The 26173-nt window shown below is 39.2% G+C and overlaps 1 protein-coding gene across 4 annotated transcripts; it reads left to right on the plus strand.

The window, feature by feature from the left end:
- The first annotated feature begins 2309 nt into the window (after positions 1-2309).
- Positions 2310-25211, plus strand: LOC139463351 (ly6/PLAUR domain-containing protein 6-like). Of its 4 annotated transcripts, XM_071244601.1 has the most exons (6): positions 2310-2393; positions 2853-2895; positions 18271-18569; positions 20620-20700; positions 22356-22495; positions 23790-25211. In XM_071244601.1, exons 3-6 carry the CDS (start codon positions 18470-18472, stop codon positions 23955-23957), a joined length of 489 nt encoding a protein of 162 aa, XP_071100702.1. In that variant the 5' UTR covers positions 2310-2393; positions 2853-2895; positions 18271-18469; the 3' UTR covers positions 23958-25211. The 4 variants fall into 4 exon arrangements, with proteins under 4 accessions (XP_071100702.1, XP_071100704.1, XP_071100700.1 ...); XM_071244603.1 differs by lacking the exons at positions 2310-2393; positions 2853-2895 and adding an exon at positions 17744-17818; XM_071244599.1 differs by lacking the exons at positions 2310-2393; positions 2853-2895 and adding an exon at positions 17967-18045.
- The last annotated feature ends 962 nt before the right edge of the window (positions 25212-26173 follow it).

Consider the following 26173-nt stretch of genomic DNA (forward strand, 5'->3'; position numbering starts at 1 on the left):
ACTTTCAGCATTGTGGAACCACTCATGCTTACTCATGAAGTTATCAGTCAAGTAATGCTACTGTGAAATGGCACTTCGTTTTCAAAAAAATATTTAGCGGTATTGCATCAATTATATTATGACAGTGGCAGTATCACAGATGAGATTTACAAACATTACCGGTACCTTTTAATGGAATTGGCCCAACAGTGTAGATAAGGCCGTATAAGCATGACTGACTCATAACTATCTAACACTGCGGTGTAGCCTCACGGTGAGTAGGTGTAGCTTCACGCCGCAGTCAACGCTAGTCCATCACTGCAACTTGTAGAAAGTCGAGTCTGCGTTTACTTTAACAACGATCCATAACGACCTACCAGAGAGAGAGAGAGAGAGAGAGAGAGAGAGAGAGAGAGAGAGAGAGAGAGAGAGAGAGAGAAAGATAGTGTGTGTGTGTGTGTCTACAATCCTACCTCCACCTCCGCACAGTCATAATTCATACAGATGAGCCATTTGCCCGTAACGACCATGGGCATCGGCAATCTTTTTATCAATGGAGCGGTCGGGTAGCCTAGTGGTTAAAGCGTTCGCTCGTCACGCCGAAGACCCGGGTTCGAATCTCGACATGGGTACAATGTGTGAAGCCCATTTCTGGTGTCCCCCGCCGTGATATTGCTGGAATATTGCTAAAAGCGGCGTAAAACCAAACTCACTCACTCTTTCTATCAATAAAACGCCGGTTTGAACAGCATTTCAGTGCATATACCATGTTGGGGAAGAGCCCATGCAACTTGATGCAGACGTTTACCTAACTGGGCGGCTATGGCGCTGGAAAACCAGGAATCGGAATCAGGGCGATCGTGGATTCGAACCCACGATCATACGATTGTTACACACGTAGGTACGACCTCTGCACAGTGACTACGGCACCTTGACGCAAAGCTCATTATGTGGGTGATAGATAGCTGTAGAAGATAACGTCATGTAATAGTGACTTATTCATGTCATAATGTTCATGGCAATAGCTTGCAACGCCAGAAATGGAGAATGTGTATTGTTAGAGAATCTTTATACATGTAAAAGGCAAAAAGCAAATACGCCGCATTTAGTAACTATTGCAAGCTGTGTCGCCTTCTTTTATAATCACTACTCTGGAACAGCATGGGTACATATATCATCCCCTCCAAGGGGATGCACTTCTGCTTACCATGCTGGAGTACTTGGATCCCAATTGTGTAGAAGGCTTCCTCCTAGTGGTGACAACTGACGCCCCCACCACAGGAATGACGACATCGTCATTTGCATAATGCTTGCCAGACAGTTCTTTCTTTAATTTGGGAAGATGTGGAAATCTGTCAGTGCCAAATCTGGTGAATCATATCCGTTCATTATATCCGTAAGTCCGTTATAAGCGTGTTCGTTATAACCGTAGTTATAATGCTTTATCGTCACACGACATGTTATAAGTGACATCATGAACAATGACAGACAATGGAACTGTGCATGGATTAGCTCATCAATGTCACGTATACTTATATTTCTCAATGAGACGTACCAAAAATAATGTTTCAATGTTTCACAATATTTTCCTCGTGTTTTCATAAGACTAGCTCGATTTGTAAATCAATAGTATTTACAATGTTCCTATAAACCTGCATCACCCTTCCATCCAATCTAGCTTATAGATCAAGTAGATTCACTCACTCTTACAAGCATATCCATCTACTTATATATTGTAACTGTTGCGATCTGGTTTAACCCTGTAGGGTTGGAAAGTCAAGAAAGCCACGCCTTCCCTTATTAACATAAAGGGTTTTAAAATGAAGCCAGCGAATGTCTGTATGCGACAGATTGTCTGCGTTTGTTTGTTGATACAGGCTCGTGTTGCTATTTTTGCTTTGTTTTGACACAATGGCAACATCCAAGTAAACAAGTTTGGTGTCGTAAGTTCGTGTCAGTATATTTGACTATGACACCCTGGGAGGTAAGCTCTGTCAGGAAGGCGTGAAATGTACATAGTTTGAGATAAATACATTCTATGTGTGACTATCAACACCGACTCGTGATGCATTGTATTACACGTTGCAACTTGACACATAGGAAGGGATCCACTGTCTTAGTACATCTATAAACGAAATTTCCCAGCTAAAACACACGCATATGACTGATACTTATAAAAGCCTGTGCGGCAATCGCCTCCTGGGGATTCCGGCACAGGAAACGGCCCCAGTACCCCTGTGTAAGACCTAGCTGATACGTCATTGTGGGTCGTTGTTTATGCCATCAACCATCGGTTTGCGTAGCGCAGACTCGACTTTCGAAAAGTTGCAGTGATGTATCTGGACTAGCATTCACTGCGGCGTGAAACGACATCTACTCACCGTGAAGCTTCACCGCAGTGGACTGGACTTGAGGTTAGATAGTTATGACTCAGTCATGCTTATACGGCCTTATCTATACTGTTGGGCCAATTCCATTAAAAGGTTAATGTTTGTGAATCTCATCTGTGATACTGTCACCGTCATAATATAATTGATGCAATGCCGCGGTACCTTTTTCTTTGAAAACCTTTTATCAAATTGCATAAATATCAATATAGGTACATAATTTGCCTTTGAAACCTTGAGTTAAATTAATCCCCAGTGGTTCAAGCCTCGCTTTTCAGATCCCACACTTACTAATGCGAATGTGTGCGTGCGCGCGCGCGTGTGAGGGGATATTCGTTGCTTTTTGTTATATATTATTATTGCATTTTACCACTTTGGTCCACACTGACCATTTTGAGCTGCGAGTTCGAGCTACAGGCCCCCCTCCCGTTGAAATAGACCGGCCCGAGCAGACAAAGCCTCGTGCCATACTCTCGATTGTTGCAGACGACACAACTGGCGACCGTTATAGCAGGGGAAGCTTGCGAAGGTAAGCGGTTATTTGTTAAGCTATTACATATCATGGTTGACATTCTCATTTCTTGGTTTAATTGTGTGTAATACATGTTTATTAAAAATATGTACTGCAATGCACATTTAATTCTGTTTTCAACACCGCGAAATGAGCGGCAGACGACACATTTCATTTGTTTACATTTTATCCTGTTCATGTTAGAGTACAGACATAGGCGGCAGAATGCTGTATATATATATGCTTTGGCTAGCTAAGGAGATACACGTTTGTGTATATCATCAGATATATGATACAAAACTGGAACTATTGCTGTTTAACTCATGTCGAACCAAAACTCAGTATATGTTGATAAGCGGTACAGTTGCTGTTCGCTGATTATTGTGTGGTATGGTACTCACTGATAGGACCCCTAAGTCAAAAGCCGGGTTTAACTCGCAAATGACGTTTTAATCGTTTATATCAAACTTGAATATGCTCTTTTAATTGTCCAGTAATGCCTAGGTTACATTAAGATGTAGGAACCATTTTTCATATTGTATTAATTTATTATATCTCTGGCACCTCTTGCAAATATAACAAGTTAATGCAGAGTCTAATACCTCCGATCTGAACCAGAGCATTCGACCATGTATCATCTCACTCCTGCATTGTATAACCCCATGTATGCAGTTTGGCATTTGATCTAACAAATCCAGGATATTGTTCCAGGAAGAGCGATTAACAATACTCCTTATGAATTCACCTACATTCACCTTGTTTATTGACACTGCCAGGTAGAGGCCAGCCTATGTTGGGGACACATGAAACCCTTGGCCTGTCTGGAAGGTAGCATGGCTGAGGCTTATTCATCTGGTGGCATATTAAGATGGTATCAGATGTTTTAATGCTGTAGGACAGTGTTGACATAGCACGGTCAGCTCAGTCCTTGTGGAGCTGTATGGCCTGCTGTCAAATCAATCACCCAGTTACAATAGTGGTGACAGTCCACTAATAGCATGATCAGGTTAGATATTGGCAGGCATTACACACACTAACCCAGCTGACATACATAACACTTTGTCACAAGGATTGTTTTTTCCTTAAAATGATATGAATTAAGAGAGTTTATAATTTAATGTAAAGGTGCATGGTTTGGTTTCTCACACAAATAGTGAAAAGATAACATCATGATCTGGTTCACATTCCTTGTTCCTTGTCTCATTTCTGAAGTCCCCACCGTGATCTTGCTCACTCACTCACTCACTGGTAGTTGACAATAGATGTATACACAGCTTGGTAAATTGTAACAGTGTTGCAGTTCTGATAAAACATTAAACTATATATTATGTTACATATAATAGTCAATGTATCAGTCAGTATATCCCACATGGATTCATTATCACATAGGTTGCATTTTTATTCAGTACCAAAATAGTGAGATGTGGCTTGTTTCTTGTTTCCATATAGTTACACATTCTTGTTCAATATACACAATGTGAAAGTATCTAATGCATCTATAAATGCAAGGAAAACATGTACAAGCAAGGTATTCATAGTCTCACAAATTTAGCACCAAATCAGAAGAGTAATTTCTCATCTCTTATGCCTTCATCACATATATATCTTATGAAGATGGTGGCCATTGCAACTATTATGAAACTTAATCTGTCTCTGTTTTATACAACCCTCTCTATATCTTTAATCAAAGCACATCTACTCAGTAAATCCAAATGTGAAACACATTTTCTTCTGTATACAGTAATTAGTAATTTACAAACATAAGTTATCCCACTTAACCATTTTTCTTTTTAGAAATTAAAATGATTTCAGTACATTCTGTATGACAACTGCTGATTCAAGCTAAATGGAACTTCCGAAATGGCTGACATTCTAGTAACATAGAGGGAAGAATGTCCTCTCAAGTAATCCAGTCACTGTACCCATGTACATGTACTGACATGTGTATCATTACATACCTTCTGTTTTGTTACGTGTCTAATAATTGAGCATTATTCTAAGCAAGGCTGTTGTGTTCTAGTAGACAGAAGATTTAAGACATGTACAAGTGGAAGGGTGCCAGTATTTGCGGAACATGGTTGAGTGTTGTGTGTTTTTGGCCTTGCATGAGCCTCCATGCACAGTGGAGTTATACACCACCAAGAGTAGCTGCTCAAGAGAGGAACAACTGCAGTCTTCAGCTGTTTTATCTCATCACTTAGAAGACTATAGGTAGAAAACAAAAAGTTGATAACTAAAGATGATATCAACCAAGTGGAACTCTTGACAAGGCCCGCTGCAGTCCACTGTAGAGCTGTAATGAAGGATTGACTCATCAGGATGTTCCCTGCTGTCAATACAAAAAACTGGAACAATGTAACACAATCAGAACAAATAAATAATCATGGTTTGAATTGGATGAAATAAGAACTTCTGTTCATATGAATTATTTAAGAAAAACAATTCTGGGTACACCAGTACCAGTAAGTGAGTGTGTGTCACACTTGCATACAAAGCTGAAGGACTCTCCAAACAACTCTGCAAACATGGAGCAACTGGATTTATCACTATTATAATTTAGGGGGCAAATGTCTTTTTTTCAGTTCCTTGGCTCTTTGGTGCTGATGACCAATCTTTGATTGCTGCTTTTTGGTAATTCCAAATCAATGCCTAAAAAACCTGGTTGCTCTCTTTATTGTACTGCATATGACAAGTGTAAAGATTTATTAAGTAGATAATAAAAGTAGGCTTTAAATCTTCAGGAAATGTTCATGAGTTATTCTGATACTTAATAACAATACATGCCATGCAATGTTGCTATTTAGACACTTTGATCTTTAGTTCTGTGGTTTCTGTATGTCTGTTTGAATCCTGTATCTAACTTCAGCCATCGTAGCATGCACATAAATCTCACCACAGATTTCCGTCACTCACTAAGTTTTGTTTTAAGAAAGAAAAAAGTTTACTTTGTCGTTAAACACAGGTGGCCTCCTTTATTTTGTTAGTATAGTATGGCTTAATTCATTAGTAGTAATATTTTAAGGAATTATGAGAATCCTGTTTCAGCTGTATGTTGCATGACAGTCTTAACAGTCCTAGCAAGAAGAATCATACGTCTGAATAAAGCGATAAACAGTTTGTATTGTGCTGCAATTCCTGTATTCTAAACAATTTGCCTTTTAAGCACTATATGCTGCCATTGTGGTGTGTTGTCAGTGCTGCCTGTCATGGTTATGGTACTACAGTAATTTGTATGAATCTGAAATATTTATGTAATATATGACTGGCATTCTAGAAGTTGGTGAGTAAGTAAGAAAAATAAACTTTATGGATAACAACTTCTGGTTTATTCAGCAACATTTTGATGTAGATTCTTAGATCTATCAAGCTGGAGTGGAGTCACTTGTGCTACAAGTGTGGCTGTATAATATATATGGTACACATAAGGAGTGAATTAAGGTGTAGCTGAAGCTCACCTTGGTGATAGTTGTGGTAATAGCACCCAAGGGGTACCCTCCGCCCAAGTTAACAAGAGGTCATGTGAAGGCAGCAGGCAGGTGGGATCAACTGGGGATCACATTAATCCACACTGGTGTAAAATATCTTTCTCATGGATTATCCATGTTTTTTCAAATTGAAAATTGGTGGCTTAAGGGTTTGAGTGGTTCCTTGCTCACCTTGTATGTGTCGAAGGGTAATGATGGGTTAGTTGTCCCTGTAGCAACAACACTGGCTGCAGGAGAAGGATCTTACCCTCTCTGTCATTAGGCAGGAGGTGCAAGTCTCAAGGGTGGCTGTCTCTCAAGATGTATAATGTGTGCTTTGAAACACGTTTCTCATGTTTCCGTTTCAAACATACTCATAATGAAGAGACAGCCAAATGAAAAGTCCAGTACCACTATCTTAACTCTATCTCCATTGTAAGGTATGGAGGGACAACTGAGATGGTAGCACTGTACTTTGGGTTTGGAGGGAGGTAAGTGTGGTAGGACACACCTAAATGGTAGCACTTTACTTCGTGGGTGGACACACCGAGATGGTAGCACTGTACTTGGGGTGTGGAGGGAGGTAGGTATTTAGGGTGAAACGATACACCAATATTCCGATGCATCGCGAAACTCGACCAACGATACGATACACGATACATGTGGGTCTATTTATCTATACGCCACGATACGGAATGCACATCTTACTACAATGTTCCCTGGCTATTGCACCTTTCAATATAACGCTAACTCTGTTATAGAGCGCGGTAACGCATGGCTCCCAAAACTTACATCTTAATAAGCTCAAGTTTCTTCACTGACAGGATGTTTTCCCCAATCACAAAAAAACCCATTATCAGCGGGTGCAGGGAATACTGGAAATACCAGTCAATAAATCTGATTTCAAGTACACAATTCAATCCTATTAATATACGATCTGGTTATAAAAACGTGTTCATTGTATATCTGGACTCATAATTGTAATATATGTTATTAATTTTATTCAAAATTTCATTCACTTTCATTGTGTTTATTAATTTTGGCAAAATCGTATGTGAAGTGATCAGTAGGTCGCACAACTGACCGTTATTTACAACAACCACGGTCAGATTGCAACACGATATTGAAATATGTTATTCCTGATATAACAATAATTTCAGATACAATTTCTTCCGACCGTTGCATCCAAATTCTTTGAAGTTATATCACTGGGTACGTTTTAACTGAATCACTGGAAGATTGGAAGATAACATGTGTACTGCTGGTTGCTATTTCCGGCTTAGTTTACCAGACAATACACACGATAATTTTAATCTCTGCATATAAAACAATGCCCTGGAGAGCAGGAAATAGAATGTTAATGGTAAATCAATTGTGTCTGGTGATGTTTTATATCAAATTTCATATTTTTATTGACCAGGTTTGTAATGCCTGTATATTCACCTGAATTTACTGAAGGGATACAATGTGGTTTTTTCAAAAGGGCATAATGCTCGATGAATATGTTTTTTACAATATTCTAATCCTTTTTCAAACTCAGAAACTTACATCGTAGATCATGTTAGGTAGGCAGATCATATTAGGTAGGCAGAGCATGTACTGTTGTGTTGGTCATCTACCCCCTACGACTCCACCTCCATTAAGAGAGGGTATCACTGTCCCTGAAAATGTTGACATTTTAATTTTTCTGAAAAAACCCCTAAAGTTGAACTATTCACACTGCGAAGTGCATTGATTATTTTCTTGTGTTTGAACTTTGAAGTTTCCTGCTGTTTTGAAATTTGACATGTTTTGACTGAGGGTGAGAGAAAGTTCCATGACATGCTTGAAGCCTTGAAATTTAATATATGCTGGCGTACTGAAGTACTCTTTTTTATCGTTGCGTATCGAGATACGTATCGTGACCAGAATATCTAGATACATATCGTATCGTGACCTTCCTGCATCTTTGCAGCCCTAGTAGGTATGGGAGATGGTAGCACTGTACTACAGGAGTGGAGGGAGTTAAGTATGGGTGAGCACAGCGAGATGGTAGCACTGTACTTCGAGGTGTGGAGGGAGGTAGGTATGGGTGGACTCAGCGAGATGGTAGCACTGCACTTCAGGAGTGGAGGGAGGTAGGTATGGGTGGACTCAGCAAGATGGTAGCACTGTACTACAGGAGTGGAGGGAGTTAAGTATGGGTGAACACAGCGAGATTGTAGCACTGTACTTCGAGGTGTGTAGGGAGGTAGGTACGGGTGGACAGAGCGAGATGGTAGCACTGTACTTCAGGAGTGGAGGGAGGTAGGTATGGGTGGACACAGCGAGATGGTAGCACTGTACTACAGGAGTGGAGGGAGGTAGGTATGGGAGGACACAGCGAGATGGTAGCACTGTACTTCAGGAGTGGAGGGAGGTAGGTATGGGTGGACACAGCGAGATGGTAGCACTGTACTTCAGGAGTGGAGGGAGGTGGTATGGGTGGACACACAGCTTTTAGTCCATTCAGTCTCAGACGAAATCATCACTTTTTCAGTGAAAAATAACAGATTAAAAGATACTTATTGAACAACTTACTGAAACTGTTTTGCTGCAGTTTATTAATTTATACATGAAAACAAACTGAAAAAAAATATGTTCATATATACAATATTTTGTTTATTATACAAAAAACAAGTTAATGACATAGATATGACCCAACACTAGAGCACTTGGCAAGAACAATATGGCAAACAGGATATATATTCCAACAACAATAATAAGTCAAATTTTTTTTCATGCTTTGTCTTTTTTTTATGTTAGTAAGTATGAACAAGACAGGACTTGCAGTACTGTAAGATAGGTAACAGCGTTGTCCAACAAGCCATGACAATTGTTGTTTGAGCTGTTCTTGTGTTAAGGTTACCCACTGTAGATTGGGTCATGGGAGACTGTAAATTCTGTAGTGATGCCATCATAAACTTGTGAGTGGTCCAGACAATGTATGACCAAACAGTTTGTCAATATTTGAAGTGAATATGGAATTAGCCTATCAGATGGCTGATGTACTTTTCTACTCCAAAGCTGGTGATTTACGACTTTCCACTAATAAATCCACTGATAAGCAAAGGCATTCCACTCTATAATGGTTTTATAACATGCAGGAGAAGTTAAATAATTCTGTCCTGAAATCCAGGGGTATTCACCTCAATCACTTGTGCCATCCTTAACTGCCTAAGTTTGACATTGATGTCACAGTTCATAAGTTGATTTTAAATGAGATTCAAATGTGCAGATATCAGAAATAGTGCTTCTGATGGAGACTGGGATGTATTCTTGGATTAAAGCTGAAGGCAGTTTTGGTTGAGGTAAGCTACCAAGGTATTACCATCTAGGCCAGGTGTGAATTACCTTACGTGCCTTTGTGTACTGCTACACCCCTTATAAGATGCAGTCAGGAATTAACATCCCTTGTTGTACGAGCTTTAATGGAGCAGAAGTTGACACTGATTTGTTTGTCAACTTGAAGGATCCTTCTCTCAACTTGGACTCTATGTGACTGGAGCATGCAGCTCTGTTGACTGCTTTCACCTATTCTCCTATTGCTTAATGAAAGCCTTGTTGTTGTCTCCCGTGTGTGGGGTGAGGCCAAGAGGATGTGAGTGTTGAGATTGTGTAATTACTTCATACCTGTGTGTTCATTGTTATACCAACATCGCTGGAGATACTTGCAAAGCTATCATGAGGAATTTTATGTTGTGACATTATCAAAACCCTCTAATGGTGGCTAAACCAAGGTATGGCTGTTGGAATGTTTTTAGTAAATATTGCTGAGCACGACCTAAAAGGGCACTGCCTGTACCTGAGCACTAGTCCATTGAGCTACGGGTTAGCACGTTCTAAAGTCCATTAAACAACTGGTAAGCATGTCCTGAAAGGGGATTGACATTGCCAGAGTCGACCATATGGAGTAGAGGGTAGGATGTTAATCTGGACACAAGCAAGGCACAACCACAATCAGCTCAATAGCCCTGAGATTAACCTTTTGTTATTGGATCATATCTTTGCATATGATCTGATTTTAGAAAAATGAATAAGTCGTTTGTTTTTTTTTCTCACTTATAGTGTGGATGATGAACTGGTATGGCATATTGATCAGTGGCATGTTCTCAGTGGCTTCAGCAGTTTCATGCAGAGATCTTAACATGTGTGTCTTAATACTTACTGTTGTTCATGACCACTTGCTTTTAGGGGGGAACCGATACATCGGTGCACCAGTGCTTCAGGATTTTCTTGTGACAATACAGCACACGATATTTTTTTCTCTGTATTAATACAAGACGATAGACATGCTGAAATAAATTACTTACTACCCATTTATTGACCCCTGGCGTTTTTGTCAGCAAGATACAGCAAAATGTGTTGTAATTAGCATTTCAAGTACTCTACTAAAAATAGCCATTATGAACATGTGTCTATTTGAACCTGCTCTGAAATATTTATTGCCAAGAAGTTTCCATGCTATTTGATGTAAATATGCTTATTGCAATTTGTATTGTATCATGACCTATGTTTTGTGATATGTATCATATCGTGACCTCGCTCTGTCGTTTTACCCCCACTTGTTTTTGTTAAAAGTACACCTATGCCCTGTTCACAACGTATGCCTATGCCCTGTTCGCACCTGTTTGCAAGCCCAAGAAAATATGTATGTAAAATATGCACACAAGTGTAATTGTGTCATGTGAACGCATATGTGTGCAAATTTGCACCAGGAGTAAATTTACTTCAAGTCAAGAGGTTGTGCAAATGTAAAGGTAAATTTACATGTGCAGTTCACACAGTGAATTCTTCTCACACCTATGGAATAGTTCAGAGTTGATAAAATTATATAGTTGATAATTATGTTTCTAAAAACATACCGATGATCGCAAAGACCCTTCAGTATCAATGAATACCAAGCCTTAGTAATAAGCGATTTAGGTTATCTCTATGTGCCTCTCTATGTATCATTTTAGGGATATGAGGTTCGTCGATTGCACCTGCTACAGTTTGGAAAATTCCATTTTCCTTGCTACCATTGATGACCTCTGCCAAACCTTCCTCAGATGGCAAGGAATCGTTGTCATCCATGAGATGTTCACTAAAGACTTCACACACATATATACTAAACAACACTGTAGTTATGCCAACACCAAAATGTTTTCCCACAGTTCTGTGTTCCACTGTAGATGCCAAGCTTTTCTCTAATGGTGTTGGTTCTCTTACCCAGTTGTCACTATGTTTCTGGTGATCCTTGACCTTCTCACAGACTTGTGCATATGAAAATTAGCATACCATTCATTGTCAATACCATTATGGTGCTTACCTTCCTACCAAGCTGTATCTCTGTCAATCTTCCATACAGATTTGTCTTTATATTATTGTTGTCAAACCATGCTGACAGGGAAATTGTCTCCTTAATCTTCTGTGATGTGAAATAAGTCTTCCCATGTTGAATACTTGCTACCACATGATGCTTTCGCATTTACTACCCTCAGTATGCAACACCTGACTTAAACTTTGCGAACACATTGTAATTTTGCTTTTACTCACGTGTGCCAAAATACACGTGCAATTTTGCTTTTACACATGTGTGCCAAAATACATGTGCAATTTCGCTTTTACTCATATGTGCCAAAATACACGTGCAATTTTGCTTTTACTCATGTGTGCCAAAATAATGTGTAATTTTGCTTTTACTCATGTGTGCCAAACTACACGTGTAATTTTGCTTTTACTCAGGTGTGTCAAAATACACGTTTAATTTTGCTTTTACTCATGTGTGTCAAAATACACGTGTAATTTTGCTTTTACTCACATGTGCCAAAATACACGTGTAATTTTGCTTTTACTCATGTGTGTCAAAATACACGTGTAATTTTGCTTTTACTCACGTGTGCCAAAATACACGGGTAATTTTGCTTTTACTCATGTGTGCCAAAATACACGTGTAATTTTGCTTTTACTCACGTGTGCCAAAATACACATGTAATTTTGCTTTTACTCATGTGTGCCAAAATACACGTGTAATGTTGCTTTTACTCATGTGTGCCAAAATACACGTTTAATTTTGCTTTTACTCATGTGTGCCAAAATACACGTGTAATTTTGCTTTTACTCATGTGTGTCAAAATACACGTGTAATTTTGCTTTTACTCACGTGTGCCAAAATACACGTGTAATTTTGCTTTTACTCGTGTGCCAAAATACACATGTAATTTTGCTTTTACTCATGTGTGCCAAAATACACGTGTAATGTTGCTTTTACTCACGTGTGTCAAAATACACGTGTAATTTTGCTTTTACTCATGTGTGCCAAAATACACATGTGATTTTGCTTTTACTCATGTGTGCCAAAATACACATATAATTTTGCTTTTACTCATGTGTGCCAAAATACATGTGTAATTTTGCTTTTACTCATGTGTGCCAAAATACACGTGTAATGTTGCTTTTACTCATGTGTGCCAAAATACACGTGCAATTTTGCTTTTACTCATGTGTGCCAAAATACACGTGTAATTTTGCTTTTACTCACGTGTGTCAAAATACACGTGTAATTTTGCTTTTACTCACGTGTGCCAAAATACACGTGTAATTTTGCTTTTACTCATGTGTGCCAAAATACATGTGTAATTTTGCTTTTACTCATGTGTGCCAAAATACACGTTTAAGTTTGCTTTTACTCATGTGTGCCAAAATACATGTGTAATTTTGCTTTTACTCATGTGTGCCAAAATACACGTTTAAGTTTGCTTTTACTCATGTGTGCCAAAATACATGTGTAATTTTGCTTTTACTCATGTGTGCCAAAATACATGTGTAATTTTGCATACGTGAGTAAAGGTTGTGCATGCGAACTGAGCTTTAGTTTTTCATCATGTAATATTTTGTATAATGCCTTCATGAATATAACTTGTACTGGAGAGCTATTTTAACAGAAGTCTTCTTAGCTTGTTTACTTATCCAGATTCATTGAATAAAACTATGGTTAAATAATAATACTTATATCTTCTTTCCATCAGCCAGTGCACTTGACATTTGTGTAGTTCAGTCATGGTAGTCACAACTATATGCTGCCCAGTTCTCAATGAACCTGCATTGCAAGTTATTGTGAAGTGAGAGGGTAACACAACACTTTAACACCTGTGGTAATTGTAGACCCTTCATAATTGAAAATGTCAATTAAGAATCAACATTGACATCCATTTGTGAAGTACCAAAGGGAGTTCTTAAACCTGACCATAACTTGATCATTTTTATACCCCACAATGTGTTTTGCAGGGGATATTAAAATGGAAATGTGCAAGATGTTTCCGAAGCAGGTGTTGAAAACTCTTACAATATTTCATCACCAAACATGGCACATTGAAAGGTCTAGTGGTGAACTGGTGCCATGTAATAGTTTTTGATTTTGGAAAAAAATAAATTTCAAGTTCCCATTGCAACAACTTTGATTTAGACTGAAACTGGCTGTAGTGCTTGTTTCCAGAGATATAAACCGTACAATATTTCCACACCAAGCATCATATAGATAGGTCTAGTGGTGAACTGGTGCCTTTTGACAGTTTGGGAAGTTTCATATATTTATCCATGACAAGTATTTGCCATTACAGGGGACATTGATGACTTTGTGCTCTTGTCTTGTTTGAATTGCCAATTGCTAGTTTTCATAGCAAAACACATTTTTTTATAGTAATGTTTTATTGAAAAGGGTGAATTTGTTGTATTTAGCACAAAAATTACTTCCCATTTGAAAACAGGCTTCCTAAGGTTCGGAAAGGCCATACAGAGCAACTGAAGAACCTTAAATGTCTATCAATGTTTGTCACAACCATCATCAGGCCTTTGAACATGAGAAACATATCTGCAATGAATTACTATGTCAGTAGGTGGGATGCACCTTCAACCTTTATGTATTACTGAATGGTGTGTTGGGTCTGAACAGAAGCAGGGAATACTTGTGTTTGTGCTGGAATGGTATGTTACTGTGACACATACTTCCAGCTCTTCCCCTTGCTTTGATGTTAAGTGGTGCTTATTGTGACATGTAGGTAATGTGTGTGCTCAGTGTTTCTCAAGACTGTTTTCCAGCCACCATGTATCTTATCACTGCAGATGGTGTGTTTATACAGCACTTTCATCTACTAACAAGACCTCTCCCATTCAGAGCACGCTACAATAGCACATATTTACCTGAGCAATTGCCTGTAATTGAGTTAGGCTGGTGCCCTTAGATAGGTATAGACAGTGTTTATGATGCACTCTGCTGGTTGTGATTGGAAGTAATTAGGGTCAAACAAAGAGAACTGCCTGCTCAACCAGTGCAGTCTGTCATCAGCTAATTTGTCCAGCTCCTTCACTAAAACATTTTGAAGGGTTTTATTATGTGTTATCATTATAATTTCTGGAATTTCTATTCTTGAAATATATGGGTGGCCAAGTTGTGTAAGGTGTTGCAATTTGCTGTGCAGAGTTGCGTCCCTAAGGCACGCCAGAAACCTATGATTGTGCGTTCGAATCCCAGTTTGCCCTGATTATGTTTCTAGGTTTGTTAGCACCATACCCATGCTCGTGGGTTTCACTGAAGTGGTAAACATCTAAGACCTGCATCACTTGGGGCTTTCCTCCCACATTAAGCTGACACACCGTGATATAACTGAAATACTGTTAAAAGCGGCGTTAAACATAACTCACTCTATTCTTGAAATCACTGACGACCCTAAAATATCAATCAATTTCTCTTTGGAAAGGAAGCAGCTCTTCTGCAATATCCACTTGTGATCAGCAGCAGTGTAACTAATTTCATTGGACAACTGCTGCATCTCTGCCAAATCACTTCTCGGCAGAGTCACCTGAATGCCAATTCTCTGTCAGATTGTAAAACTTGATGATGTTTATCACTAGCAAAATTGACATTTCTTGAAAACCTAACTTTGTAAAAAAAATTTTACTGTAAGTTATATTCCTTATCACCGGAATGGATTATTTTCACTTTATAAGTATTAGCACACATGTAGCTATCTTCGTTATTTAATCATTGCAATATTTCGTGGTTCTATTTCAAGAGGCAGAGGACTGACTATAGTGGTTAGCACCATTATGGCTTAGCAACTCTCTGGTTGGCTGGTTTGGAGTCAAGATCATTCTTTCAAGATATGTCTACGAATATTTGCCTGATGTAACAGGTTTACAGTATCTTCTTCATCTCACCACTTTCTGGTTCATGCATTTCCTTACTCCGCACTTTTAATTCAGAGATTCCAGCCATTACAATTTTGTCAAATTGAATCATAACAATATTTTAAACCAAATTTGACCAGACCATGAAGTGATTACTATTGCAAAAAAATTATCCAACAAAACATCACTTGTAATTTGAATTGGATACTGACCTTGTTATACAGTCATTGTCACATATGCAGCCGATGTAACAATCAATTAGTAATCACTTGTTTTATCCCAGATGGGAAGATTTACTGATTTTGAGGGTTTGGGTAATAAAAAATAATGCAAAACATGATTTATTTTCATCAAACCCAAATGGTTAATTTTAGATGTCAAGTACCCAGCTATTCCTTGTTTCTTAAAATTGAGGTTGGCACCTGTATAAATTGTCTGATATGGCATTATAATATATTCATAGGTGCACTTTAACTTTATTCTGTATGTTCCTAACATACCATATGAATATCAAGTTTTGTTGATTAAGTTTTGGTTCAGCCGACTTTTGAGTGGCATATATTGGTTATATAACTTATGACAATGTACTGTACAGAAGTAACTTCTTCAAATTCAATACAATCATAGCAACCTTGACAACACCATAGGAAACCACTCTGAGCTGTTGCTACAATGGAAATTCACACATTGTTTATTCATCTTTTCATTAATTGTGTTACATTATAATATTTGTATGCCCTGCTGTGTCCTGAATGGCTGCCAGGTGTATGAGCATATAATTGTTGATGATCCTGTCTGATGCTACTGTTGTTTTAACAAGTCAAACATTTGTGCAAGTACTTCCTGCTCAAGGACAATGGAGGGGTGCTGTCCCCCACCCTGATTGGATGGGGAGGACTCAGTGCTACTCTCACTGCCTATATGGTGAGGGAAAAGCTAGGAGTGATACCAAACTTACTGGAGATTGGACACAGTGACATTTAAGGTGGGCTCTCCTGGCTTTTTAATGTTATTTATCTACATTCTAAACGAATGTAATGCACTCTAAAATGCAGTTTACAGATATTGTGTTGTAAACAGATATGCAGTGAATGTGTTTCTCTCCATGTGTGATGACTTTGATACTGCATCAGTGATGAAGTATTGGTCTGTTTAGTCCCAGCATGTATGTACCTCAATGTGGGGAGCATGTGGAGAGGTCATGTTCATGCAAAGGTACATGTACAGGTACATCAAAGGGCAACAGGTTATTCACTCACTCAGTTTAACTCCTGTAATTTCTGGTCATTGTGTCATTACCTATTTATCATCTATAACATCATGTTAAAGATCTATATTATCTTTGAAACTACAGTGTATATGTAACCATGTGCAACCTGTACAAAAAAAGAAGAAAAAAAAAGAAGTTTATTTTTGCCTCAAATCCAGTGTAATGCTGTTGGAGATGTTTCTTCAAGTTTCATGATGTTAGCCCAAGTTAATAAGTATCAGGGAAGGTGTCGGCACAGCATGTGGATCACATGACAGATGCTTTTGCATAGGCATCAACATGAAGGACATAGATTTATTGCTTGGTCGCATGATGCCCTTCACTTAGAAAGTAGGGTTCTATTTCACTCTATGAATAAACTCAGTTTGTCAGGTGTGAACTTTAGTGTACAAAGTCCCTTGGCCCCCTCCCTAATCCTCCTTCACCCCCCCCCCCTCCCCCCTTCTTGAGTGTTCAGGCAGACTCCATTCAGAGTAACAGTGCTACTCTGTTCACTGTTGCCAATAGCAATACTTGGCCTTGTAAAAGTATTTACTTTTTTTTCTAAATATATGCCGACATTTTTGGTGAACATGATGAGATGTTTTGTTGATACAAGCATTGTCTAGCTACCTGTCGGGCAGCCACAGTCATGTGCATTAAACAGAAGTCTATCCCAGTCACCAATGCTATGTTTGTACTTATTGGTATGTAGACATCTTCTGCAGTAATTACCAGTGGATAAACTTTCAGGGCATGTTAAGAGTTCATAGTTTCCTTTGAGCAGTTAGGTACTTGTAAATGTTCCGTTAACCCACTGTGGGTCAGGGGAGAAGCGTGGTAACAGTGAAAGACCTGGTACCTTGTGCCCAGGGTGATTCATTTATTCCATAGCTGCCTCAGTCCTACACACATTTCATCCTGAAAATATTGATTTTTCTCCTAAATTGAGCTGTCTTTTGTAAATATGTTCTGTCAGAATTATATAGCTGTGATGAGGACCATTAGTTAAGAAAGAATGTAATTATTGCAGTGATTATATGTGAGTTAGATGTGTAATTTGCACTGATGCTAGACTGAGCTCACTGAAGCCTGGTAACCACTGCATCATTGGGTATTTTCTAGATTGGTTTGATCGATAAGGCAGAGCAGAAGCGAAGTTGTGAGTCATCACATGGTCACTGGACCAAGGATCATATCTCAGCAGCGGCCTTTCCCTCTCTGCTGTTAAGGGAGTTGATTGTGGACATGCTGGCATCATTTGGGAAGGTCCAGTCAATGTTAGGTGTATCTGACATGTTAGGCACAGGGTTATAACTTCCTTGATTTGATCCCATTTTGTTAAATAGTATTTACAGAAGTGTCATTGCTGTCTTGCTTGGCTGGTTAGCACAAACTGACATATCTGATTCACCATGTAAAATGATGTAAGTGTATATCTCTAAATAGCTGATTTTGAATGACCATAGTGATTTTGTGTTTACTGTGTTACAGGTAACCTGTGACTCTACCTGGAGGACACACTACCCCAGTCTGCCATCTGTGGACCTCATCTACAGGCTGTTCCACATCTGCTCCATCAAGCACAGCATCACAGACTACACATAGGAACTTCCACAGAGATATTTCTCCAGCAGGTTTTTGTGATACCTGATGTCAGAGTGACTGTTTCTATACTTTGCTGTCTGCCAGTATGGCGTGTCTACAAGAGTGGATGGTAGCGGTGGTGATGTGTGTGGTGGTGTTTTCTAAGGATCTGGTTGTGCAGGCTGACACACAGATAACAGTAGACTGTAAGTATCTGTTGACATGTTACAGAAATATGTACCTTGTAGGTAAATTTGGACAGAATAGATCCTTCTTGCCTCATACTTGAAAATAGGTGACTTGAATGGTGATAAGTTGGTTACTGCACCCTAGGTGATTGTGCTTCACACCCCAAGCAGGCTCATGCATTAGACTCTAGTTATTGTACTTGATGGATGAAGATTACAGTAGACTGTAGCTTACATATACATTACTAAACAAGTCCCCATTAGATACCAAGGATGAGTGTAGTAATTTATTTATTTCTCACTTTGACTTCGCACATTATCGAAATGTAGAAAAAAGACGTTATTGGTGTCACAGTGGCATATAAATACAACATTCGTAGCTGATGGTTCTCTCAAGGTGCTACATGGCAACAAAGTGCCCAGCTTTCTTGAAAGAAATGAAGTAACATCATGTTCATGATAGCATGTAGGATGGTACACAATATTATCATGGTAGTGAATTTATGATGGATCATAATGGTGCATTACTAACCTGTTAAAATGTGTGGATTATGTGATCACTACCTGTTTTGGATTGTCCATAATCAATATGCATACGACCTAGTTTGGGTCAAGGGACTTCGTCTAAACAAATGTTGTTGTTTTTGTGCAATCAATTTTGAATTGATGTGGGGGGTATTCCACTTCAAAAACAATCCAGAAACTTTGATAGGCATTACTTAGAAGTTGACGGACAAGGTAGACACTTTTATTTTGGATAACAACTTCTTTAATACTGTAAAAAGCGACGTTTCGTTACAGATCCTTATACCCTTGTCAAGCAAGACTGTCGAGTCCTGTATTCAATCAAGCAACGAAATATCGTGCTTAGATTTGCATAAGTAAACAGTCAGCAGTGGCTGTGCATTGTGAGATTTGCCAATACTGCGATAATATAGAGCCCGCGATAAAATACTATATGTGTATACACAAACATCACAATGTTAGAAATTTTTGCATGCAACAAAATCTAGTTTCAAACTCAGTTCTGTGTAGGCGAGTGGAGCTTGCGAGTCGAGTTATGTCGCATTCACTATGAGTTTTGCTTGGAGATATATATATGTAATGATATTGGTTGTAATTGCAACAAGTACACAAAAGACCATGAAAGGTTCACAACACAAGATTGTATTGGTTGGCATGACGACATTTTTAACTATTGTCAAATTTGGTCCAAGGGTCGCCACTCTCATACAACAATGAATGCTTTCAAAATAATACTTTGATTATAAATGATTCTTTTAACTTAGTGCCACGATGCTAGCACTACAATAATGCAAAAGTGAGAGTCTGTTTACAAACATTTGTTTGAGAGTTCACAGACAAGACTCCAGCAGACATTACAGAGTACAGTTGAACAGTGCTTATAACACTCCCATTCAAATGACCAGTTGATGCCAAAAATAGTCCTGCAAGTGATGTTAATAGACAATGTGTAATAAATGTACATATTACTCATCTGTGAAGAGATCACCCGTTAAATAAACTAACAGCTGAATTACACATCGTTTAATACCAAAGCGCATAGTTATATACTGCTGGAATAGCAAATATTGAAAACATTGCTGGGCTTAATCAATGACATTGCGCAGGAAATGATAGATCACTGGGAGGATCGAGTGATGCTTCTGCACACTCGATGATGTCACAGGGCTTGGTTTCGCTAGTGTAGCTTCACAAATTACATCATAGGGTATTGTGACATTTTTTTTAAACTTTGTGGTCCTGAATTCTAAAGGGAGACATTGAATTTATACGTGTCAACTTTTAATGTGTTCAAGGTTGCAGTATTCTGTTAATCTCATTTAAAAATTTGATGTAGATCACGTTGATGGCTTGATATTTGCCCACCATAGTAAGATATTCTATTCATACTTTTGACCTTTGACATTTGACAGGAATTTCCATAGTTCAATCAATGCACTTTTAAGTGAAGAGTAATAAATATGATACTAAACTTGCTCTCATGCAATACCAATTTGATGAAACTTGCTTTTGATTGTCTGATACCAGAACTATTTCTCTGCAGTGATCACATGCTGGACCTGCCCCAACATGACAACTAACGGCGAGTGCAATGGATGGGCCCCAGACATCAAGTGCCCTGCTGGTGAGACTACAATATGGTTGCATTTGACTTATTATTTCGCATGCATTATATTATTAACTCACCAGGTCCGAAGGACCAAGGTGAGTTTATGCCATACAGTGGCATCCATCGTCCAACAAAGGGCTGAGGGGCGGGGCCAAATAGGGGTATTTTGGCTATATTGCTTTAAGCGACTTCTTCTCTGGAACTAAGGGTAGATATTGACCATATATGGTTGGAAGCATTCTCCGGTGGTGAGGATTCAAAGTTGTACAAATGGAGGGGCTGACCCCCCAAAGGGACTGAGGGGCGGGAGCGAAATAGGGGTAATTTGGCGTTATTGCTCTAAACAACGTCTTCTACTGTAACAAGACAAATACACATATGCTACCAGGACTGGCCCTTCACAAGGAGTTAGAACCTTGACCTTAACATACAACATGTAATAAACAGATACATTGCATACATTTGTTTATTATGAAGAGAATAATACATTTATGCCAATAGGATTCACCCTGGGGTCCAGAGATGCCTCTGGAAACTTAGATCCTGGATCATAACATGGAAACCGTTCAGATCCTTATGCTACATTTGTATCTAGAGAAATACACATTCATGCTGTCAGATTTGCCATCCACCCCTTTTAAATTCTGACAGAGTCAAAATAACGAAATATTTGCAGTATTTGCAGTACATGTACAATGCAAATGTATATTTTGTCATGATTGCGTAAATATCCAGATGAACGATACAGGCCCTATGTACTAAACCATGTCACCTTATACTGATTAGTAGTAGTAGTGTTAGGTCAGCTTGTCAAGTCTAGTTTAACTTGTATTAAACATAAATGTATAATGGTATGTGGTTTGTACATAAAAAAGTACTTTTCACATATATTTTTCACATTTCATTAATAAAGGATGAACAGAACCTGTAAACCAATGTTTTCTCTAACCCCGCCCAAAGAAATGCATCCAGTGCATTGCATGTATCATTAAAGGATATTTTATTTCTCTTGATTTGTATGTACTTACTGATGGTATTTCAATTATAATTAATTCAGAAATGTTTGAAATGTATTTTGTTTTTGTTTCCCAGGTTCAAATGGGGGTAGGGTTAACCTCTACAGTCAAACTATAATACCTATGATCATCTCTCCATGACACTAGCAAATTCCTTAGGCTTGTTAGGGTCTGGTTCAAATGAGGGTAGGGTTTAGTCTGGAGCACAATTAGTCATCTACCATATGATGTTTCCTCAGGTTGGATAAGCGTCCATTTTGGCCCACAGCATCAGGAACAAGAGAAACATGGTAAAAATGTCATCTTGGTTCAGACTTACCCATACTTTTCATTTGACGTAATCATGATCTGCCTCATTTTAGCCATATTTGTGTGTATGTGACCATGTCCAAAACTTGCAAGTGTAATAAAGAAAAATGGCTCTTTTCATACCAATATTTTAAAGTTTTTCACAACTTCAACATTTGACATACCCAGTGGGCCTTTTATTAGGGCCCTTATCCTTCCTAAACCCTTTGGTATTGGATAATATTTTCATTTTGATTTTCTCAGTGACAAGATCTTCTTATGTATATGTATATGCATACTTTACACTAAAACAAAGTACTCCTCAAACTCTGCAGTGTGTTACATGCAAGTTTTGCTGCGTTACAGAGCAAACAGTGTGCAGGACTGTCCACAGGTTTGAGTCCGCGTCAGGCTCCAGTGTCTTGGTCAACAAGGGATGTGTTGCACCCTCCCAGTGCAGCAAGACACATGTTGGCTGCCGGGCAACAGATAATCGGTCACTCAAGGTAAAACTAGTCCAGGGATATATTAATATACATTGTGTGAACATTTCAATCATTATTCTTCGAGAGGTCCATGAAAAGCTTAAGATGGAAATGTAAGTTGTAAGATGATCTGATGTAAAGGTACCAGCATCATTGACCATGTGGCTAATCCAGTGTATATCTCTTGTGATATATCCCCTGTACACATTTGTAGTCCAATTTCAATGTCACAACACTAGAAATGACTTTCAAATTACTCGTGACTTCAATGAGGTTGAGATGATACTGTAACCTCCTAAAACAAAATATGGTGGGTAATAGGTCCTGGATATTTATCAGGATAGAAATGTTGGAATTGAGATATCATACCCTGGATTACATAGGAGGCCATACCAGGGATGATGATCATCGAGTGTAAATCATAGCATTTTCTGCCCCCGGTGTGGTGTGGGCTCTGGATGTTGGGCCACTTACTCAGCTGTGCCTCTTGGTATCCCATGTCTCTGTGAAAATATAGCTGGAGGCTACTGTCTCTATGTACAGATGCAGTTTCTTGTAACCATCAGTTCACTACCGGATCCTTTTGTCAGTATCAAATTTGAACTTTCCCATTAACCATTAAGTTTCTTCAACAAAGGTTGTGTGTTTCAACACGGGAGCTTCACCCAACTACTTTGCCTTGGGTGTGAAATGGGTCAACTGTAGTTGACTGTCATCACTGTAATTACCTGTTCTGTTGATCATAGGATTGCAACCCTCCTTCAATAAATAGGGTGTAAGGCTACCCATTATAGCATGGATTACTTTGTGTATCAAGTATTTGGTATCATATCACAGATATTATTCTAGGTAAAAGCAGTGTAAGTTAAAATAAACATCATATTTTGTAATAGGCAGGTTATTTGTTTGCAGGCGTAATACAAATACAAATATGCGTGGTTGTTACTTCAGTAAGAGTATTTATTGTATATTGTTTCAGGACCATCAATCAATGACATGGTTGTTACTTCAGTAAGAGTATTGCATGTTGTTTCAGGACCATCAATCAAAGACATGGTTGTTACTTCAGTAAGAGTATTGCATGTTGTTTCAGGACCATCAAGCAATGACATGGTTGTTACTTCAGTAAGAGTATTGCATGTTGTTTCAGGACCATCAAGCAATGACATGGTTGTTACTTCAGTAAGAGTATTGCATGTTTCAGGACCATCAAGCAATGACATGGTTGTTACTTCAGTAAGAGTATTGCATGTTGTTTCAGGACCATCAAGCAATGACATGGTTGTTACTTCAGTAAGAGTATTGCATGTTTCAGGAATGTGTATCATGCTGCACAGAGTCCTATTGTAACAAGGAGGTAGCAGTGGACAACATGACCGCCATGCAGCTGTCTTTATCTGTGCTCAACTTTGCATCCCCTCTCTCCAGCCTTGCCCCTGGCTGTCTTCTGGTGCTCATGATTCTCCATTACTGTGTCACATGAGACGTCTCTAACTCCAGGTTTCATATTGGTGCTTTCACAGCGAGTCGGACAGAATTGGATGTTGTGTACAGAGAGCTTGCATGGCTCCAGTTGCCCTGTACAGTGAGGTAGATGGACTCGGATGTTGTGTACAGAGAGCTTGCATGGCTCCAGTTGCCCTGTACCGTGAGGTAGATGGACTCGGATGTTGTGTACAGAGAGCTTGCAGGCCAGTTGCCCTGTACCGTGAGGTAGATGGACTCGGATGTTGTGTGTACAGAGAGCTTGCAGGCCAGTTGCCCTGTACAGTGAGGTAGATGTACCCTGTACAGTGAGGTAGATGGACTCGGATGTTGTGTAAAGAGAGCTTGCATGGCTCCAGATGCCCTGTACCGTGAGGTAGATGGACTCGGATGTTGTGTACAGAGAGCTTGCATGGCTCCAGTTGCCCTGTACAGTGAGGTAGATGGACTCGGATGTTGTGGACAGAGAGCGTGCATGGCTCCAGTTGCCCTGTACAGTGAGGTAGATGTACCCTATAGTGAGGTAGATGGACTCGGATGTTGTGTACAGAGAGCTTGCATGGCTCCAGTTAAATCTGTAGGGTGAGGAAGCCATCCGATGGTGCAATCCAAGCCAAGAAGTTAGTGGTCATGTGTGGATGTGTTGCACAAGACCTACAGCTCAGGACTAGCCCCGATGTGGAGCTTTGTTGACACATGATTATTCTGGAAACAATTTGTGTTAGCAGCACAGTGTTAGTATTTATTGCTGTGGATGGTCAGTGTAAGGTTGAGAAGCATCAACAGTAGTGACAGTGACCAGCATATCTGTGATACAGGAATTCCAGAAATTGACCTTCATATAACCTTCTAGGTTTGGAATTGAAGATAATTCAGAGATTTTTGTTTTCTATGTGCAATATGACTTTAGTGTTGGTGACATTTGTGTTAACTGAATTTGATTTGAGTGTAATACTCACTGTTTGCCAAAGTGTTGTGTAGTATACTGAAGGGAGGGACTGGCAACTTCCATCAGTTCGCATAATGCTGTCAGTGAATGGGTTATGAGTAGCCAAAAATAATACATGGTAGTAATCTGTGTCATGTCTCCGAATAAAGTTGACTATCACAAGTGAAGTCTGTATGGATGTTGGCCCTTACTGGTGGTCTTGATCGGTATTCATTTGGTGTCACAGATGTAAGGGAAGTGCACATCTTGCACAGACCCCCTGCTGTGTATTGTGTCGTACTGATGGTTGACATTTTTGCACATTCAAGCACACAAAACACAAATAAATGTGTTCTAATACGGATAGAATTTTTTTATGTTCGTGGTTCGTGGGTCAAAGTTGTATGTTTTAAAAAAGCGAAGCTGAATATATAGTTCACCGGTTGACCGTTCGTACAAAGCAGGGTAATCAGGACCACATGGAAGTACCGGAGTAGCAGAAACTGCCTTGAAGGGACGTGGAGAACATTATAATCATATACAAAAGTTCTACAAAAAGAATTATGAAGATGTGAGTGAGTGCTTTTATGCTGCTTTTAGCAATATTCCAGTAATATCATGGCAGGGGACACCAGAAATGGGCTTCACACATTGTACCCATGTCGGGAATCGAACTCGGGTCTTTGGTGTGACACTTTAATTGCTAGGCTACCCAACCGCCCTGTGAAGATGTGAAAGACCGCAGGTATGGTCATTGAATACTACTGTAAATGCTTTGTATGGGATCAGTCTGTACCAAGTCAGCATAGTAGTCTTGTTTACAAAACAGAGCTATCTAGACATGTGATGTGTAATTAGCAGGAACAGGAAATGCAGCAGTCTTTCCAAACACGTGGTCAAAAGCTGGTCAACCACAGGAGTGGTGTCCCGAATAAAGAAAAAAAGGGTGTTCCTTTATCAGTCCGTTCCTTGTAGAATATGGGACAAAAACGGTGTAGTACCAAGGTGAGCACACACTGCAAGAGTTAGGGACCTAATCACCAGCACACAAATATATTTTATAAGAAAAAACTAGATCTGTTTTCAAAAGCATGTCTAGCCAGCTCTATTCCACATATGAATCAGTAAACAACGCCTAGAAACCGACGAACAGTTGCCTCTATCAAACACTTAGCGAAGTAAGTTGAGATATGATTCTGACAAGGTAACACACTGTACACATCGTGCATTAATAATACCACACACTCCACTACAATCACAACAAATGGGATGGGGTCAAGTGGCGA

This window comes from Haliotis cracherodii, unplaced genomic scaffold (genome assembly GCF_022045235.1).
Source record: "Haliotis cracherodii isolate W230 unplaced genomic scaffold, xgHalCrac1.p SCAF_16, whole genome shotgun sequence".
NCBI classification, from domain to species: domain Eukaryota; kingdom Metazoa; phylum Mollusca; class Gastropoda; order Lepetellida; family Haliotidae; genus Haliotis; species Haliotis cracherodii.